The following is a 19,008-nucleotide window of genomic DNA, read 5'->3' as shown; positions in this document are numbered from 1 at the left end:
CAGCACACTTCATTCTCAGAAATAATATGACCCAACACATCAGATTGCTTCATGTGACTCTGAAAATAAGATTCACTGAGCTGGCCAGTTACATTACCCTGACACACATTCCCTCCTGTTCCAAAGAGACTTTCAGAATCTAGCACAGGGGTGCCCAAATCCAGTCCTGGGGGGCCAGATCCCTGCACATTTTTGGGTTTCCCCTCATATAACACATCTGATTCAACTCCTTGTGCTAATTACCACACAGCTCTTGAGCTGAATCATTTATGGTGGAACAGGGAAATAGCTAAGCTACACAGGGCTCCGGCCCCCCAGGACTGGAGTTGGGCAGCCCTGATCGAGCATCACAAAGAGTGACATCACCCATCAGAGGCATTGCTAGGAGTCAGCTCAATCTCCCTGTGAGGAAAAGTAGGTATTTTCCACAGAACCACAGACTTGCTCAATCCTGAATAAACAGGCGCTGCACTGTACTCACAAACCGTCTCATCCAATCGGCCACGTTCCCCCGGTGTTTTCAGAGGACAGCCAATGGGCTGCTTCTGAGTGTTGAACACCAGGATGCTTCACCTGGTTCCAAGACAGAGGGCGCAATTGTGCGATAGACATACAAGCGACAACGACGCTATGCTCCACAGCAGGGGTGGCCAATATTATCCACGAAGGGCCGGTGCGTATGCAGGTTTCTCCAACGCGAACCGGCACGCCGTCCGGCCAGCGGGTCCTCGAGTCACTCCACGTGAAAGGCAGACAATGCCCGTCATCATATTTGCAGTTATACTTCCATAACGTTGCCGCTTTCCGAAAAAAAAGCACGCCACTCTCCAGAGTGGGTGTGTTTTTAAAGATTTGCTGGACTCGTATTCCCTTGCAGGCACCTCCAGTCACGTACCACGGGACGGTCCAAAAGCCAGTCTGGTTGCTGGCGGCAGTGTGAATTTACCCTCTCCCTGCTCGACCAGGAGGCGCAGTGATGGTCTGCCACTTGCTTGGTGATTTTTTTTTTTGCACTATTGTACTGTTGTAAATCACCGTCATTAACATATTGATTTGTCTGTTATGTGCAATTTCTGGATTATACAGGCATACTCTATACTGGTTGTTGTCCTTATTTAAGGGTTGGTGTCTGTAAAATTTCACTGCGACCCGGTCATTTCAGACGCTTCTTATTCTGAATAATACTTTGAGTTGTGTTAAATCAATAAATAAGGCTATCACATAAACGTGTATCTACTATATAATAATAAAATGTTTCGATTCATAAAACTAGGAAAAGAATAATTCATCCCCACACAGTGATATTAAATCTGTCAGTATAGCATGCAGATATTTTTTGTTAAAAAAATCTTTCTTTAAATCAAGGTCACCGGATCCACCTCTGTCTGTACCCTGTCCCCCGCCGACTGCTTAGTGCGCCTATTCCCGCTGCTACAGCCGTACATTTCACCTCATCGCTGGTCTGGGGCCAGATCGCTGTGCTGCCTGCGCTACAGTATAAAAGGCCGAGTGCCTCTTCGGCTAATGGTGCACCGGCCATCAGATTGCACTTAGAGTCCTGTTTCACGGGACTATATTTAACCGGCCTGCAGGCTCCACTAATGGCCTCATTTTTAAATGTTACTTCACACTTCGCTCTCTTCACCTTAATATTGGACTGACACCTTTCATAAACTCACCATTTTGCATCTGTGACGTTCACTATTTTTTAATAGTTAACAGATCAATATGGAGCACGCCATCTGAAAACGCGACCTTATATAAGCTACGGTTGCTTTAAATAAACCACTGACTTCACTTCACAGGACCGCGAGTGAAAAATCCCCCGTTTTGTAAGCGCTCGGCGTGGGCCGGTGCCGAATGAATGGTACCCCCTCCGCGAACGCGCCGGTCCCGCACCGACCAGATCAAGCCACAATGGGTAAAATCCCCCGGAAGAGCACTCCCCGCTGAGAGAGTAAAAAACACCTTTCTAATACAGACGGTGACTGGGAATTAGGCATATAATGAAGGAGTGAAAGCGGTGCAAAGGCTCGTGCCCGGTATCCCAGGCGCGCTCCCGCCATCCAATGAGTGTCGGGATGGAGGGGTGAACGCGGCTGCGCAGTTGGGGTTAAGTGTTACAGTGGGGGGAAAAATCCTTCCTTTCGGGATCTGTGGGCGCTTAATGTTAGGGGAGCTAAAGAAAGAGCGACGAGCTGGTGGTGCTAAACCTCGGGCCGGTGCGGATTTCTGGCCTCCTCGACTGTAAGGGCCAGCCAGAGTGCGCGCCTCTGCGTTCGGATGCGCGGCACCGGCGCGCCGCTAAATAACGCGCAACGCCGCCGGAAAAGCGACGGGAGAGGCGCTGGGAAGAAAGAGGCAGGAGGCACTACTGGATAGACGCAGTGAGGCGAGGAGGGACGGCTGGGTGTGCGGGGGCAAAGAGGAGGAAACTGGATTTGTAGTCGTGCGAAGCGGGGCTGACCGGCCGGAGACGCGTTTAACTGAGAGGAGAGTGGCCGAGGTGAGTGTTTTTATTAAAACCACGGCAGACGCAGCCGATCGTGAGCCCCCCCAGCCACGCTTGGATACTTTAAACTGTCATGTCATTGCATTGACCAGCAAAAATAGAAGATACAGATGTGCATTAATTTGTAACGTGGGCGCATTTCGCTTGGTGGAGCTTACAGCAGATTACGCATTTACGGGTGTTAGTCTCCCTGTGAGGCCGAGCGGCCCTGAATCCTACTGATCGCAGTTATAAATCTGTCTGCCTATCCCCAGCCAGTCATTCACACTCATGCAAAAAACAATTAACTGCTGTAGAATGATTGCATACGTATGCATATAATGAAAGTGCATTTTCTACTTTGCACGCATACTGTAATGCATGTTCCGTGTAAAATGTGGTCATTATCCCGCATCGGCGCTATCCGGCCACGCCGGCGGGCCTCGGTCCAGGTCCGGTTTAAGGGGAGGTGCTGGGGGGGGATGTCCGGTAAATAAGCTGCTGTCTCCTCCCACAAGATGCGCTTGTGGATACGAGCCGGTCGCTCAGGGATCCTCGGGGGGCATCCTGCGTGTGTTTTCCCGTAATTTCCGCAGATGGCCCGGGACCGGCCGTGGATTAAAATGATTTCCTCCCGTTGGATCTCCTTAAAGCGCCATGGTGAAGCTGACTTTATGTGCCCGGTGTTTCTGGCACATGATCAGACGTGTATTAGTGGGGTTTACAAGGGTTAAGGTAGTTAAGACACGTGAGTAAGCCGAATAACCGGTTAATTGTAACTAACGCCGCGGGCACTAAGATCAGCCGTCGTTTTGCATAATGTTCAGTTATCCTCTTTTAACAGCTTTACCTTTAATACTTACAATAGTTCTAGTTTGTAATATATGTAATTGTGTATATTTTATATTTTCTCATTCTATTTTTCTAATATTATTAATATTTTGATTCGTATCTTTATGGTCCGTCCCACCCGCTTCTACACGCCTTTCTCTTGCATTTCCCTGCTTATTTGATTTCCCTCCTACCCACGAGATCACAGAGCTTTAGTATTGTGAGGACTTGCAGTGACATGCTAATTCGTGCCCAGGGCCCGTTGTGAATCTGGCACTGGGATGACGGAGCGCCCCCGTGTGGTGCTCCTGTGCCCTGCCTGAGTTAGCCTGCCCTCCCTCTGCATTGTGCATGAATTCCTGTGAACAGCAGCACATAGTGACCAATGGAGTCGGTACTCGTGCTTTGTGGTGTTCTGTTATTTTAAATTCTAGGTTCTCGTGATGAAAATGAGGGTTTTGTTTTAATTCCACAGTCTGGCAGATGAAAGCTTAATTGAGGGCCAGGGGGCTGCAGCGAGGCGTGGTTCCCTTGTGGTCCTCGGCCTGGTCCTCACCATTCACATGTTGACGCCTCCTTGTGCTGTTTCCCAGCGTCGACATGGCCGACGCAGATCTGGACTTTCAGACGGGCGATGCCGGGGCGTCCACCACCTTCCCCATGCAGTGCTCTGCCCTGCGCAAGAACGGCTACGTCCTGCTGAAGGGCCGGCCGTGCAAGATCGTGGAGATGTCCACCTCCAAGACGGGCAAGCACGGTCATGCCAAGGTGGGCCGGGCCAGATGCCCATGTTGTCGCGTCGCAGTCGTGTCGCTGCTCGGAAATTGTCCGTGATCTCCTGCGTCTTCAGCACGTGGTTTCTTTGGACAGGTCCACATGGTCGGAATTGACATCTTCTCTGGCAAGAAGTATGAGGACATCTGTCCCTCTACACACAACATGGATGTGCCCAACATCAAGAGGATGGAGTACCAGGTGCGTTCTTGGTTATGAAGGGAATGGTGTGTGTGTGTGTGTGTGTGTGTGTGTGTGTGTGTGTGTGTGTGTGTGGGGGGCTTGTTTCTTCCTCCTTCCACCTGACTGTTTGGTGTTCCACTCTCACCCTTAGCTGATCGGCATCCAGGACGGCTACCTGTCTCTGCTCCAGGACAACGGCGAGGTGCGGGAGGACCTCAAGATGCCTGAAGGAGACCTGGGCAAGGAGATCGAGGCCAAGTTTGATGCCGGCGAGGAGATCCTGGTCAGTTCAGTTGCGACAGGGGCCCTTAGCTCCTGCTCCCCCTCTGTCCTCCTTTCCCCGAACCTCACCGGCCTCTCGTTACACCCCTGGCAGATCAGCGTCCTTTCCGCCATGAATGAGGAGTACGCCGTGGCCGTCAAGTCCGTGCTCAAGTAAAGGTGAGGCAGCGGCCGGCCTCTTCACGCCTCCACCGGGGCTTCAGGGAAAGTGCAGAGGTAGCAATTTCAGGTCCAGAAAGTAAAAATCCAGACCATGATTTACTTTCAACCAAACAGTTGAGCATAAAGAGTCAGTGACAGGGTACTCAACTGGTTGGTTGAAATAAAATCTTGGTCTGGATTTTTACTTTCTGGATCTGAAATTATCACCTCTGGATAAGTGCAGCCGTTCCTGTCTCCTGTTTTCCGGCCTGATATGTTCTCCTGTATAGACTGTCGGCGTTTTGATAACTACAAACGCACAGCTCCTTCAGGCCCGTGATGAATCAAGAAAACCAAGCTGAGACGATGTACGAAATGAACCACTTCATGCTCAGTGTTGGGCATTTCGGGTCCAGAACCTTCAAATCCAGACCAAGATTTTGATTCTACCAACCAGTCAACTACTCTGTGACTCTCTGTGCTCAACTGGTTGGTAGAAACAAAATCTTGGTCTGGATTTGAAGTTTCTGGACCTGAAAGGCCCGGCCCCGCTCATGCTAATGGGTCATTGGGTTTAGTAACAGTAAATATTTACAAACATCCCACATTGGGGCAGAAGACGGTCTGTGCTTTCCATCTGGTCTTTGCAGATTTGTATTTATGATGGGGGGGGAAACTCTAAAAACCCACATTCCCCACCCCCCCGTAGTATCTACGGTGACATTTCCGTGATCAGGTGGCTGGGCTCTGTCTAGCCGGTTTGGTCGGTGAAGTCGCCCAGCCTGATCCGTTCCTCCCTCCTAACCCACTGTCCCCCGACTGTCTTTAGGGTGCGGTGAAGATGCCCGGACCAGATGAGAAGAGAGGGAATGAGTCCTCCTCTTCATCATCTCCTCACTCTCTCTATCTCACTCTGCCTTCTACCTTTTAGGTAAAAAAAAAAAAAAAAACGTAGGAAATATATTCAGAATACAATTGGAAGCTGTAAACAGAAAATATATGCATATATACCGTAATGTAGAGCATCTATTCATGTAATTCACCAAATACGGGCATGAAGGGGATCAAAGTTTTCAAAATGTGCCACCTTGGCGAATGCAAATGTTTCCTGGCTGGTTTTAAGGGCTTTTACATCTTCTGTCAGCCTCTCTTCCGTGTTTAATATTATTAATCTGTGTTACTTTCCGGATCCTCCTGTAGCCCCTTCTATCTCGTGTATCTAATACCTGTTTTAGGGATTGCGAGTATCACAGTGAGTATTAAGGGTAGGAGTACATAAGGACTACCATCAGTTAGCCATACATTGTAAGTCAGATGCACCTGGGCTGGTCTTTGTTTAGCAAAAATGTTGTTTAAAAAAAAAAAAATCAGTTTTTGTATGAATACCAGCGACAATACATTGAAAATTAAGTTTTGAGAATTCCTCAGTAAGGAAATTAAAACGCTGATCACAGCATCCCACATTGCACTGCAGTGAAGCTTCGTTTTTCTGAGTCAGCATGTCTGACCGTGCCCACTGCTAACCCCGCCCCCCCCCCAGAAACACACCCCACACCGTGATTGGCAGGTTTCTGGCTTGGCTGCAGCATTGCAGCTTATTGATTGGCTGTTCGCTGCTTAGATGGTGCAGACGATGCTCATTGACCTCCGTCTGAGGCAGAGCAAAAAAAATAAAAAAATTTAAAATCATGGTGCGTCTCAGAGTGTAGATGCGCAGACGGCGTTACCTTCGGGGATTTTTGTCACGTTTCGTGATGACAAAATGGGTCGTGCAGCGTAACATTAGTACAGGGATAATGGACTGGAGGGTGTCATTTGCCAAGACTTGCTGTTAGTGTGACAGTATCTGTGACCGTGTGATCTCCTCGCTGCCCCTCTGGCATGGGGCTGTATGTAACGTGGCCTCTCCGTGAACGGCAGCACCTGACTCAGGTTCACGCCCGAAGGGTGTCCTGTCTGGGTGCAAAATCTTTCAGTCTTGTTTCCAGTCTTAGACAAGATCTCACATGCTTCAGCGTCACAGCAGGTCAACTGCGTATTTATTGTGTGATTATAACGCTATATATGTGTTTGCTTGCTCGCCATGCCCGGAGCAGCTCCACACGTTACATTGCGGCCCCACCCATATCACCTGCATTTATAGTTGTTAACTCTGCGCTAAGTTAACAACTTTGCTCAGCTTTCCATGGTGATCCGTTTAGTTTACGTATAACCTGAGGACAACCTGGCGCCAAAACCGCCACCTAAAGGTGCCAGGAGCCGGTCACACCTTCCGGAAGCTTCTTCTGCCACCTGCTGCTGCCACTTTGGTGACGAGCATCAACTGTTCAGATATCAGCATATCTGACTCTTTTGATTGCAAATCTAGAAAATGTTTTGTTTTTTGTTTTTTTTTTTAAATTGATGTGACATCAATATTATGGAACTAAACTGCAAGGTGTCAGTGATCCGCTGTGTTGTGCTGAAATCTGGAAATGTTAACCCTTCACATGCTGCATGGTTCTGTTGTGGTCCAGACAGCCAAAGGAGGTCCACTGGCTGGGCTTTATGCTGCTGGTGTGTTCTACAGGACCACAGATAAAAGGACATTACAACCACTTCCTCCTATGGATGCAGATATAGAGATTTGTATAGAATATAACTCCAAATGCCATAAGTGGACATTGAGGTAGCCCGTCTAGTATCGCAAAGTAACGCTAAGATTGGGCGATAAAGGATCAGAAGGTAACTTGAGCTCATCTTATGTATTGTTGCTACACAAGTGAAACATCTCCTCCCGTTCCCCACAAGCATCTTTAATTCACTTGCATCGCAATCACGTTTGTTAAGTAAGTACTAAAACTTCAAAGATACGTAGTGGCAGGACTGGTAACCCGGGGAAACGATGGGCGTTGCCGGATGGGGGAGGGGACGTCCCTGTTTCCGAAGCCTCGCTCCTGTCAGGCGGGCAGTCTCCGCAGACCGTCTCGGGAAGCCCGGAGCAGAGGTCACTGTGACGACGCCCCCCCGCCCCCCACCCCGAGGAGCCAAGCACACACTGCAGCCCTGCTTTTGTTACGCGATTCTTTTATTTTTGTAGGATGCACATCTGTTTAATCTCAGACTGAAAATAAACAAACTTTACCAGTGGAGTCTGTTGTCTAGTGGAGTCTGAATTCACATAATACAAAATGTAGATTATATTCCAAATAAAGCCTCTGACAGGTTGCTCAGTGATGTTACCGTGTAACTGCATGGAAGAAAGTCATACATTCTATAGATTTCTATTTACACACAAAAGTTAAGAAATCCTTGCCAATTTTCAGAAAACTTAAGTGTTCTCATCTTTAAAATCCTAAAAATACAGCAATATGTACTATTAGTATTTACACACCAGCCAACATGGAACTTGTGAACTTCATACAAGAAAGCTGAGCAGGGATCTGACCTCAGATCAGACCTCCGTCCATTGTCACCCTTAGCCCTCATCACTGCTTGAAGCGGAAACATGGAAAGCGGCACTTTAACTCTGCCAATCGGCCGTTCAGCCACGCCCTCTGTAGATGGACGACGGCTCGGCTGCCTTCTCCCTCATAGGTCAATTGATTACTTGCTGTGGTGATAGAACCTCTGTGCTGATTGGCTGTGGGAGAGGTAGGCGTGGCGAGGTGCAGGCTGAGGTGAACCCTGGAAAGTAGCCTATCGCAGGGAAGCAGAGTGAATTGCTGGAAGCGTCATCATGACTAATCCTGCTAGCATGCGTACAGATATATAAGGTGCGCCATTCCTATGTTGTGCAGTGTCAGACCTACTTCTTTGCATGAGCCATATTGTGCCAAATCCAATCTCAAGTGGGCTGATCTACAGTGCCAGTCAAAAGTTTGGAAACACCTTTCCATAGAAAGGTTTATCTGTACTCTTCTCTACACTTTAGAATAACTATAAAATGACATATATGGAATTATGCACTGAGGGGGAAAAATTGTTGGGGGGGGGCAGCTCATTGGGTTGGGACTCAGTAGGTTGCTGGTTCAAATCCTGCAGTCAGCATACTGATGCCAAGACTGGGCTCTTGACCAAGGCCCTTAACCCCAATTGCTCCAGGGACTGGCTGACCTTACCGTCTCCTCTACGCCAGCTCCATGAGGCGGCCTGGGACGCTTTCCAGCCGGCTTGGCATGTACAGGTTTTTGACACCTTTAGGATTACATTTACAAAATGTATCTAGTAGGCGCTTGTGTCCAAATCAAAATACAACTGTGGATCATACAGCGCAGTCAGCCAGTCCCTGTAGCAACTTGAAGGGCCATTCTCAAGGACCGAACAGGGAGGTCACTCTGGGATTTGAACCAGCGACCTTCTGATCACAGGTACCGCACCCTGACCTGCTGAGCCACACCGTAACCCTGAGCCCGCCCACACTCGCTATCCCCCATCAGAGTGCTTAAAAACACGCCACTGCTTCTTCAGTGACACCGGGCATCCATTAATCCCCTCTGTCACCAGCTGTCCTAGCAAGCTGCTGTGTTTTCTAGCCCTGCAATTCTGATATATTATATTAATTCAGTACTCTAGTGCCCCCCAGCAGAATAAGTAAGAATTGCAGGATTTAAACATTATTTTTTAAGATGCAATGTAAACAAGTGTGACATACAGGCTGGATGATAAAACTTCACTGATATATATTATTTCCCTTCAGTTCAAGTGCAACGGAATGTGGCAGCGAACCTGATTCGGTCCGGGGCGGGGGGTGGGGGAGGACCGGCAGACTCACCGAGTGCGTTTGCTGGGGGGGTGTCCCGTGACTGAAACCCCCGGGGGAGGCTGGGCGTGGGGGGTGGGCGTAAGGCAGGCTGGACTGTCACGGGACACGGTAGAGGAGGAGGGGACGTGTTAGCGACCACGGTGTGAGTGAGAATGAGTGTGTGTGCGTCAGACTGCCGGCTGACCTTTGCTGGAGGGATCTGCACCGCGATGGAGCCGCTGGGCATCAGGCCTGCAGTGCTGGGGTGGAGGGCCTGTGGGTGCAGGGGCCGCAGGGTACTCTGTGACACACACACAAACACACGCACGCACACACACGCACGCAGCAAAGTCACCGATACCTGGCACTGAGGACCCACGACTGACACAACCAGGAAGGTTAGAGAGATAGAGAGAGAGAGAGACAGGGAGGGAGATGGAGAAAGAGAGAGACAGACAAGGAGGGAGAGAGAGAGAGAGAGAGAGAGAGAGAGGGAATGTCCTGACCGAGTCGGTGAAGCCGGACTGCTGGTTGGCATGTTCCAGCTGCTTCTGCAGGGGGATGCTGGCACTGGGGATGAAGCCTGTGAAGAGAGGAGGGTCAGAGAGGGACCGGCGGGGTACTGTGGGGGGGGGGGGGGGGGGGACCAGCTGCCCCTAAATGCCTGCTCCTGTTAACATCAGGAAGTAGGCATGAGAGAAAGACAGCTGAGACTGTCCAGCATTTTTTTCTATCTATTCTTCACTTGTGACAGACAGACAGACAGACAGACACAGAGAGACAGACACAGACAGACAGACACAGACAGACAGACACAGACAGACAGGCGTACCCGACTGTGAGGGGAAGTGGCCATGCATGGCGTAGGCCTGCGGCTGGTGAGGGAGATACTGCACAGCCTGGAAGGCCGCGGCACCTGCCCAGGTGAGGGGAGAGAGCGTCAGAGGGCGACACACTGCCACCCTCTCGGCAGGAATCACAGGGACAAGTGGCAAGACATGCGTGCACCTCTGAGCTGGGAGCCTCCGGTGTAGCTGGCGGGGACGGACTGCCCAGGGGCGTAGGAAGGCACGTGCTGGGTCTGGCTCACCCCGTACGGCCCGTGTGCCGCCTGTCCGGATGGGTACTGGCCATGCTCTGAGCTGCTGGCGCCGAAGCCAGCCTGGGCCTGGAAGGGACACCCCTGTCAGCTGACGGGGCCCAGTGACGGACGCTCACAGTGAACATGTACGCCTCGTCCCTCCCCTACTCACAGGAAGAACCGATGACTGGAACAGCTGCTTACTGCGGTCCCCAAGCAGAGCGGCCGAGCGGCCGTGATTGGCTGAGCTGCCTAAAACGGAGAAGGTGATAGGAGGATGGGAAAATGGGTAAGGGCATCGAATGAAATGATGACACCACAGCAATGAGTCGGCTGACAGACACACACAACTGCAGTATAAGCGATACAAATAAATATCCAGGCCTGAGAAGCTGAGTGTAACCATGGTGACGGTCTGAGAAGCTGAGTGTGACCATGGTGACGGTCTGAGAAGCTGAGTGTAACCATGGTGACGGTCTGAGAAGCTGAGTGTGACCATGGTGACGGTCTGAGAAGCTGAGTGTGACCATGGTGACGGTCTGAGAAGCTGAGTGTAACCATGGTGACGGTCTGAGAAGCTGAGTGTGACCATGGTGACGGTCTGAGAAGCTGAGTGTAACCATGGTGACGGTCTGAGAAGCTGAGTGTAACCATGGTGACGGTCTGAGAATAGTACGGGATAGGGCGGGGCATCCAGCTCGCCTTGGATGCTGAGAAGGTGCTGCCCTGAGTGCATAGCCATGCTGGGCTGGTAGGTGGTCGGGGTCAGCGTCGTCATGTCACTGTGGGGACGAAAGGGGGGCAGGATCTTTACAAATGAACACTGGGGTGGGGTGGGGGGGGGGGGGACAGTAGCTAAGAGCTCATTTTGGGAGCGCGAGGGGCACACTGATGGAAACAGGGTCGTTGACCCGACTGCAGATCCTTCTGAAACTTTTGCCAGTGACTGATGAGGGTCCTGCAGTTGACTTTGCAGGCGATATGCCCCTCCCCTCACCCCCCACCCGCACTCACCACAATGGCTGTCTATGTCCTGGCACTTCCTTACAGATGCTGCCCTGTCACATTTAAAAGGTCTGACGGGAAAAGCGATCATACACTCCAACCTTATCCTCCGTCTCCTGTCCACAGTTGTACTTCTTTCAGAAAAAGCTGCTCAATCTCATCTCTTTTTTTACAGCAATTAGAAAAGTACAAAAAAAAAACGTGAAGCCAGATGTAAATTATTTCAAGTAGAATAAATACATTTTACTCCCATTTCAGAACAAAAATGCCCCGTGAGTCCTGACCCGCGCGTGTTTGTGTGTGTGTATCTGAGCAGCCTCCTTAGACCAAGGCATGTGTCTGGGTCACGGCCCTCTCCTCACCTCTGCTCCTTCCTACGCCGCTTCTCCTCCTCGTGGAGCACCTTCTTCAGCTGCAGGAACAGCTGGTGCTTCTCCTCCTGCAGGCCCTGTAGCTTTTCCTCCATCTTCATGATCTGGGAGGTGAGGGCAGATAGGTGGTGGTAGAGAGGATGGCACAGAATGCAACTCGGGGGAAGGAGGTTGTATACCAATCAAACACGTCACACCTGCTCCTTAGTCTCCTCTAGGGACATCCTCTCCTCCATTTCTTTTTTCCTCTTCCTCTCTTCCTCTTCCTTCAGTTTCTGTTCCATCATCTTATCCACCTCCTCCTCCTCTGTGGCAGTGCATGAAAACATGAAGGTGAGGGGGCTCAATGAATCGCTACTGCCAGCCGGACGCAGAGTAAAGCGATGGATGGCTATAACCGGCAAGTGCTTTCTTTTGCACAAAACGATTTTTTTTTTAAAGGACTAAAACTATATAAATATATGGGCCGCTAGCATTGTTTAACATTTCACTGCTTAACTTTACTTCATTTTCACGGCTGCCTCACCCTGCCTCTTGCGTTCCCTCTCTCTCATAATATGCTTGTGCAGCGCCCGGGCCATGGCGTTGGACAGCTTCGGTCTCTCCAGCAGGGCGGGCATGTTGCAGAGCGCCGGGTGAACCTGTCGCCGCGCCAAACCCGGAACAAGCGCAGTAAACAAGATGTCGACTTCAAGAGTGCAACTTGGAAAAGTACTTTTCACAAGTTTACAATACACCGTCATCGTTAATAGTAACCGCTACCGTAAACGGGATTGGAGAAAACATCATCTATATAATATGTAAATTGTTAGGTTATTATTTTAAACACGATGTACACATTAAAACAGCGATTTAAAATGCAGCTTCTGTATGCGCAGTATAAACTATGCAGCTAGTTGACAACACACTCCTACTTACAATAATAGCGGTGGAAAGTTCTCTAATATACGTCACTCTGTGCCCGAGCTAATATTGTTTCCTGAGTTTCTTTGATGTCGATCTGGTGAAATATTATTACACTAAAGTACTAAATGCAATGGTGATAAGGACAAGAGAAACGCACTTGCCTGAAAACTGTGCGGAAGTGTTTTGGTGTTGCACAGGGGGCGGGAATAATTTCCGGTTAAGGAATCGGAAGTGCGTCACGGCCGTAGCGCAGCGTGGTAGGTGGTTGTTAGAGCTGGGCTGCTGGAGCAGTCAAGCTTTTTAAAACATCTGATTAGATGGCATGCATCACCTATCACAATAGTTACAACGAACGTGTGATAATTATTGTAAGATCTCAGTCATTAAAAAGATCGTAAGTCATATAGCATTGTTAAACTCCTTGAATAGGGCGATTCACGTTCAGATGATTCTCGGTGATATGTAAACTCTGTTAATTACCCATCCATGTTTTGTGACTTTTTTTTTAATCAACTATGACCATTTTCAGTTAGTGAAACAAAATCACTAATACAAACACTACTGCCTAAGCTAAAAAGACGCATTAAGTGGAGTGAGAATTGGCTGTATCAGCTATGGAAAAGGTCTGATAGTTAGCAAGAAGCCAAACAGCCTGTGTATAAATTGCAAGTGCATCAGACAAAAAAAAAACTCAATATATGTGAGAATTTCAGGATTGCAGTTTGATGCACATTTCCTTCACCCCTTAAAGAAGTGGAGTCTTTTTTCCCATAATATCACATCACACACAGTTCTGGACATCAGCTTTCCAAGAGTGACTGAGACTGTTTTGAAGGCAAAGGGTGGTCATACCCCATATCAGGTCCCTGGTAGTAATGTATCATTTGCCGTTTCTTTTATCAACCTCCTGTAGTTGTTTATGAAAAGATAATTTGGGAATGGTACATTTTTGATCATTCTATCATCTATCCCAGCTGTGAAGGGAAATGTCTGTTAAGCTGCTTTAAAAAAAAAAACAAGAAATTCAAAGTGGTATCTATATTCAAGTGTACCATGGTGTGAATTTGGTGGTCATCAGTTCTGTGAATTTTGCAAACGTCATTTAAAACAATGAAGAAAATATAGTACTAGATAGAAAATTGAATAGGTCTGGAACAGGAAAATACGGCACATGACAATTATATTTTACAGATAAGTTGAGGGTGGGAGATAAGGAGATCGGTAAGCAAGATTAGTTTGTGGGATTAAAAGTTTGGTAGCGGTGGGACCTGGATGTGTTGGCCTGTATTTCACAGGAAGTGGTTAACACATAGATCAAGTAAAGGGAGAAAATGTGCTGATACAAATTTGTATCTTTTTCCTGAACTTTCCAATCTGCAGGAAAGTAATATCATACCCATCGGACCCTGCGTATTGTACACAAATGAGAGAATCTCATGGGGGAAACTTCGCAGTTTTGAGGTTTGAGCAGCGAGAGGCACGAAAAGGGGGAGGATTTACTTCCACATTTTGGAAATCAGTCCCTACTTCTGGCAGCCAAGCACTTCGGAGGACGACACAGACCTCCATTCTAAGAAGCAAGGCAGAGTTGAACAGTAAAGACTCACAATAAAATATCTTGGTGCATTTAAGGAAGTCGACCGCGCTAATGACCCAGAGAAAGCAACAGCGGAAAGGCTTTTGGGCCAGGCGATAAACATCTATCTGCCCGGTGTCACAGCTGAACTCTGCACACTAAGCAGAGTGCTGTAACACAAAAGAACATAAATGCAGCATCTGAACTGACAAAAAAGGACGACGACAGAAATGGGGGGCAACGGATGAAAGAGTGTTTGGAAAACTCAAAGGCAACTGAAGGAGGAGACACATTTCTTAAAATCCATCCATTTCCCATAAATGCTTATCCAATGTAAGGTGACACAGAACTGGGGCAGGAATTCAACTCACAACTTAGACGGCTTAAAAATTTCTAAATCTTTTCAATGTACAACACATATGGAGACACTCCAGGGGTTACAATGGGGTTACATTCCAGTAAAAAAATATGGTAAATGAAAATGCATTTTAAAACAGTATACCTACCTAACAAACATCATAGCCTAGCCTACCTTAAACATTCTTTAAACACTTACATTAACCTACAGTTCGGCAAAATTATTAACACAAAGCCTATTTTATAATAAAGTGTTGGATATCTCGTAATTTACTTAATAATCATACCTGTCATGAATAATTATACCTGTCAAGTCGAAATATGGTAACACGTACCTTCGTAACCCAGAGAGCATCTGTACTAACTTGTAGAGGATCGTGAATTTATGTGAGTATTGCATGCCTCATCTTGGGCTGGCCTAACATGTCAAAGTGGGCCTTCAGCCTTCCACACAAGCCAACAAAGAGCCCGGGCAGACGAGAGGCCGGACCGTGGTCCACCTAGAAACCACATCTACAGGACGCAAGACAAAAAGGCTACTATGAAGGACAAATTGGACAGTATTCATTCTGGTGCTAGTAGTATAGCAGTCAGGCATAGGGAAAACAAAAACAAAAAAAGAGGAAGAGCCCAGTGGGAACCACATCACAGCCCAACGACGAGAATTCTGATTTACTTCCGTCTTGTCAAGAAACATACCCCTTCCCCCGGAGACCCTGTGGCTGGCAGAAGTGTTGCTCAGTGAATGATCTCATGTGTGTTGGATGTGGAAACACCACACTGCAATTCAGACGAGCTCCGAACTCAAGACATGGAAAACACCAGGGAATGGCGGGAGGTCTGGCGTGGAAGGCCGGGACCGCGAAAGAGCAGAAGTGGCGCCCGGCGCCCGTGCGTGACCTTAGCGTGAAGCTTGTGCGGTTTGAGAGGGGCTAGCAGTGTGAGGTGACACATCAACATCACGTATCACTGCATTCATCTCTATCCACGTCCGAATCATGAGCGCGGTTCCTTAACAACTCTGAGAAATGCGACCACATGGCGTAGTGAGCCTGAGCGACACCTGAAGACTGAAACCTCAGTGGATTAAACCTGAACCAAGCTGTCAAAGCAGTATAAAATGGCATTTTTTTGCCAATACCCCTAGATGTAAACTAAGACTGACAGATACTAAGACTGACAGATACTAAGACTGACAGATACTAAGACAGAGTACAGCTTTAGTGTGATGTCTGTCACACGTATGACATGTTCCAGGAGATCAGTTCATTGATATCAGGACTTATCCATATGGAAGGACAAAGCATTTAGGACTATAGAGAATTTCACAAATATACATCATACTCAGGGTGCAAAAACTTTGTATTCAGGGCTCATTTTCTGCATTATCAAGAGCAGAAAAGCTCCCCCAGAGAACTGAACCTCTTACCTTCTGCTTGCAAGTACATGTCCTTGGCTACGAAAGTTACAATATCTAACTCTGACTCAGTCTGTTCAAAACACATGGCAGCTTTGTCTACTTCACATTTGTCAAAAAACCACAGTGACGCATGTATAAAAAGCACTCATGAGAGTTCTACTTAAAGGCAACTAGAGGAGGCGGGACCAAGACATCTGATTGGTTGGTCCTGCCTCCTCTAGTTGCTTGAACCCATCTCCTCTACAATCTGATTGGTTATCTCTATGAACCAATCATTCTTCGTTCTGCCCTCAGAACATTTTTGTGTAAGTAAAACTCCCATGAACATAAAAATCAGCCAAAACACTTGGCATTGTTTCTATATTGTAGAATACATGAGGCCACAGCCTGCTTGTGAATCACCGAATGTGCTTGAATCTGACAGACAGCGTAAATTACACCTCATACCCAACTCTCACCATGATCATTTATGTGTCCCTGATATCACATGCCATCACAAGGCAAAAAAGGCAACAAAGATGTGGTCATTTATCAGGTTTTATGCTTGTAGGTAACATTGCTGTATACAGCATTCAGATTACAAATAAATCCAACAGAAAATAAAACCAAAGGAAAAAAAGCTGCATGAGTCCAATGAGCTCAGCAATTAAACAATCAAAAGCTATAACTAATAATTACATATCACTGAAAGCTGACACGTAAAATTATGTTCAGACTGAAATTTCCTGCAATTAATTTATACTCAGACTAACACAAAACAGCTATATATTAAGTTCTTTTTCACATGCTGCATTCACCTACGATGAAGAGCTGCTAAGAATTCCCAGTGAGGCTTCTCTAAGCTCACTGGGAATTAAGCTTTAATTGCACGCAAACAATCCGACAGTCAATGCTGATCTCGGCCATTCGATGGTAACCGAAGAGACTGAGAAACTGACAAGCGAATCCCTGCTATTTTTTCTGTTCAGAGAGCAGAAGGAAAACAGTATGAAAGAGAACGGAGACAATAAAGGCTTAAATTAGAGATTCAGAAATGAGGCAGGAGCCGGTGCTGAAAGGAGGGAGAGAGTAAGATGGAGAGCTGCGTAAGAGTGTTTGTGTTAATGGCCCATTACATTTCCCTCAGCGTCCCTCCATAAACACTTTCATCGCTGTATGCAATGTACAGGAAAAAGTCCTCCTCATGATGTTCCTGTAGGAGAAAGAGAGATGGGGCCTTTAGAGAAGAAGCAGCAAGGTCTCTCCTAAAGGCTACCGCCTCCGCTTCAGGTAGAGCGAGCACACACCTGGTACAGCAGCCCCATGGTGGCTGAGGTGGGGGGAATCACGTTGTTGACGAAGAAGAAGAGCGCATCCTCTGCACGCAAGTGGATCCGCTTCCGAATCAGAAAGTAGAACTGACCCACTTTTTCCACAAAGACAGGGAACAGGGGCACAGTGTTTGGGCTATACTTAAATCCACTGCACAGACATGGGGCTTAGCCAATGCTAAGCATTGCTCGCTTCTGAAATAAATTGTAACTTTAGAGATTAAACCACACTTTTGGTCTTTAATGTAACATTACGTCAAGGACTTCAGAAATTCTGATGTTTTTTTCTGTACGGTTTCTAAAGCAGAATGGAAATAACACTCAGTTTGTAAGCAGATGCAGCATTACACAAAAATTACAAAGAAATATGTGTGTTTACGGAAGACTGTGAGCTAACAACTGCTGTGGTAATAATTAGTGTTGTTTCATTGCCCGAGGAACCACTGGTCACCTGTGAGATCAGAGGGGACGAGGTACTTCTTTTTGTCCAGATCCCCTATTCTGGCTTTCGGCGCTTTCTCCACGATCACCTGGAATTAGAGAGGTCACAATCTGATGGGTCAGACCTACTGAACAGTGTCCCTAACGTCCCTGACCTTTTATCCCTGATTATTTATACAAATTAAGATCACGCAGTAATCCAGTATGACTGGCGGTGACTTTTAATGGACCCATAAGAAAAAAAAACGAAAACATGAAATTAGAGTCAAGGTCGCCCACCTAAGGGAACTTGTGCCAAAACACCATCACCCCCCACCCCCCGTGCAGTCCTCCTTTCCGAATAATCGATGCGTTAAAATATGCAGCTCGACGGACATTTTTGATGGAGCAGGTCGGGACCGAAAAGCCAGCTGACAGGATGGCCATTACCACGAAGACGGGGGCTGGGCGTTTAGCAGAGCTGTGTCAGTCCTGATGTGTCACTATAAACCCCTGCTCTACTTCACCTCTTTACCGAATCATTATTTAACACCTTGCCTTTGTTTGTTTTGTTTTAACCCCGCGCTAATGGTGGGTCAAAGCTGCGCCCAGCTAAACAGCCTGGCGTGCTAACCAGCTTGTTTACCGAGCTTATCAGCGGCAGACTCTCCGTACATCGTTAACCCCGGCATATAACTAACTAGACTTAATCCCCACATCTTGTGGTGTTGTTGTCAGTACTGGTGTTTTACCCCGAAAGCGCCCGGGCAGCCGCCGTTGCCGGTGAACGGCTATCGTCCGTTAGCTACTCACTGGCACCCTGTCCGGGTATTTCTTCCGTATTTTCTCCCCTTCCGACCGCCTCTTCTCAAACGGATGCTCTTCTTTGTACAGAAACTTCATGTTTTGTGTAGGGGTGCTAGGAGGGAAGGGGTCCCTGGTACTAGGCGAGCCTGACGTAGGGCTCCGGGGGCAGCTGTCAGTCCGGCTAAAGTCCTACGGCAGCGGCGCTCCTGCTGCGGCGGAAGGATACAGGATCGCACGCTAGGGCGGCCCTCCGTATCCACGAAACTGTATGCGCGAAAGCATGTGGACGCCTCCCAGTCGCTAACGTATTTGGCGTAAGCGCCCCGGCTA

At 48.0% G+C, this 19,008-nt stretch overlaps 3 protein-coding genes across 7 annotated transcripts; 1 reads left to right on the top strand and 2 right to left on the bottom strand.

Annotated features, from left to right (window-relative positions):
• The first annotated feature begins 2,064 nt into the window (after nucleotides 1–2,064).
• Nucleotides 2,065–6,168, top strand: LOC111850627 (eukaryotic translation initiation factor 5A-1-like). Its single transcript, XM_023824708.2, has 6 exons — nucleotides 2,065–2,506; nucleotides 3,916–4,090; nucleotides 4,193–4,297; nucleotides 4,431–4,562; nucleotides 4,656–4,720; nucleotides 5,532–6,168. Exons 2-5 carry the CDS (start codon nucleotides 3,923–3,925, stop codon nucleotides 4,716–4,718), a joined length of 468 nt encoding a protein of 155 aa, XP_023680476.1. The 5' UTR covers nucleotides 2,065–2,506; nucleotides 3,916–3,922; the 3' UTR covers nucleotides 4,719–4,720; nucleotides 5,532–6,168.
• Nucleotides 6,169–7,751: 1,583 nt separating this feature from the next.
• LOC111850625 (G protein pathway suppressor 2-like) lies at nucleotides 7,752–13,312 on the bottom strand. 5 transcript variants are annotated; one of them, XM_023824707.2, is made up of 12 exons: nucleotides 12,801–13,309; nucleotides 12,409–12,523; nucleotides 12,080–12,189; nucleotides 11,874–11,986; nucleotides 11,209–11,288; nucleotides 10,679–10,758; nucleotides 10,434–10,593; nucleotides 10,258–10,341; nucleotides 9,932–10,008; nucleotides 9,631–9,699; nucleotides 9,456–9,539; nucleotides 7,752–8,380 (listed from the first exon to the last, which is right to left on the bottom strand). In XM_023824707.2, exons 2-12 carry the CDS (start codon nucleotides 12,500–12,502, stop codon nucleotides 8,288–8,290), a joined length of 1,044 nt encoding a protein of 347 aa, XP_023680475.1. In that variant the 5' UTR covers nucleotides 12,503–12,523; nucleotides 12,801–13,309; the 3' UTR covers nucleotides 7,752–8,287. The 5 variants fall into 5 exon arrangements, with proteins under 5 accessions (XP_023680475.1, XP_023680472.1, XP_072562503.1 ...); XM_023824704.2 differs by having other exon boundaries at nucleotides 9,631–9,726; nucleotides 12,801–13,308; XM_072706402.1 differs by having other exon boundaries at nucleotides 9,631–10,008; nucleotides 12,946–13,312.
• Nucleotides 13,313–16,660: 3,348 nt separating this feature from the next.
• On the bottom strand, nucleotides 16,661–18,925 carry LOC111850628 (gamma-aminobutyric acid receptor-associated protein). The gene is made up of 4 exons (XM_023824711.2): nucleotides 18,685–18,925; nucleotides 17,903–17,981; nucleotides 17,428–17,546; nucleotides 16,661–17,333 (listed from the first exon to the last, which is right to left on the bottom strand). Exons 1-4 carry the CDS (start codon nucleotides 18,772–18,774, stop codon nucleotides 17,253–17,255), a joined length of 369 nt encoding a protein of 122 aa, XP_023680479.1. The 5' UTR covers nucleotides 18,775–18,925; the 3' UTR covers nucleotides 16,661–17,252.
• Between the last annotated feature and the right edge of the window lie 83 nt (nucleotides 18,926–19,008).

Source organism: Paramormyrops kingsleyae, chromosome 24 (genome assembly GCF_048594095.1).
Source record: "Paramormyrops kingsleyae isolate MSU_618 chromosome 24, PKINGS_0.4, whole genome shotgun sequence".
Classification (NCBI taxonomy): domain Eukaryota; kingdom Metazoa; phylum Chordata; class Actinopteri; order Osteoglossiformes; family Mormyridae; genus Paramormyrops; species Paramormyrops kingsleyae.
Note: the sequence above shows the minus strand (reverse complement) of the source record. Positions and strands in the feature narration are given on the sequence as shown.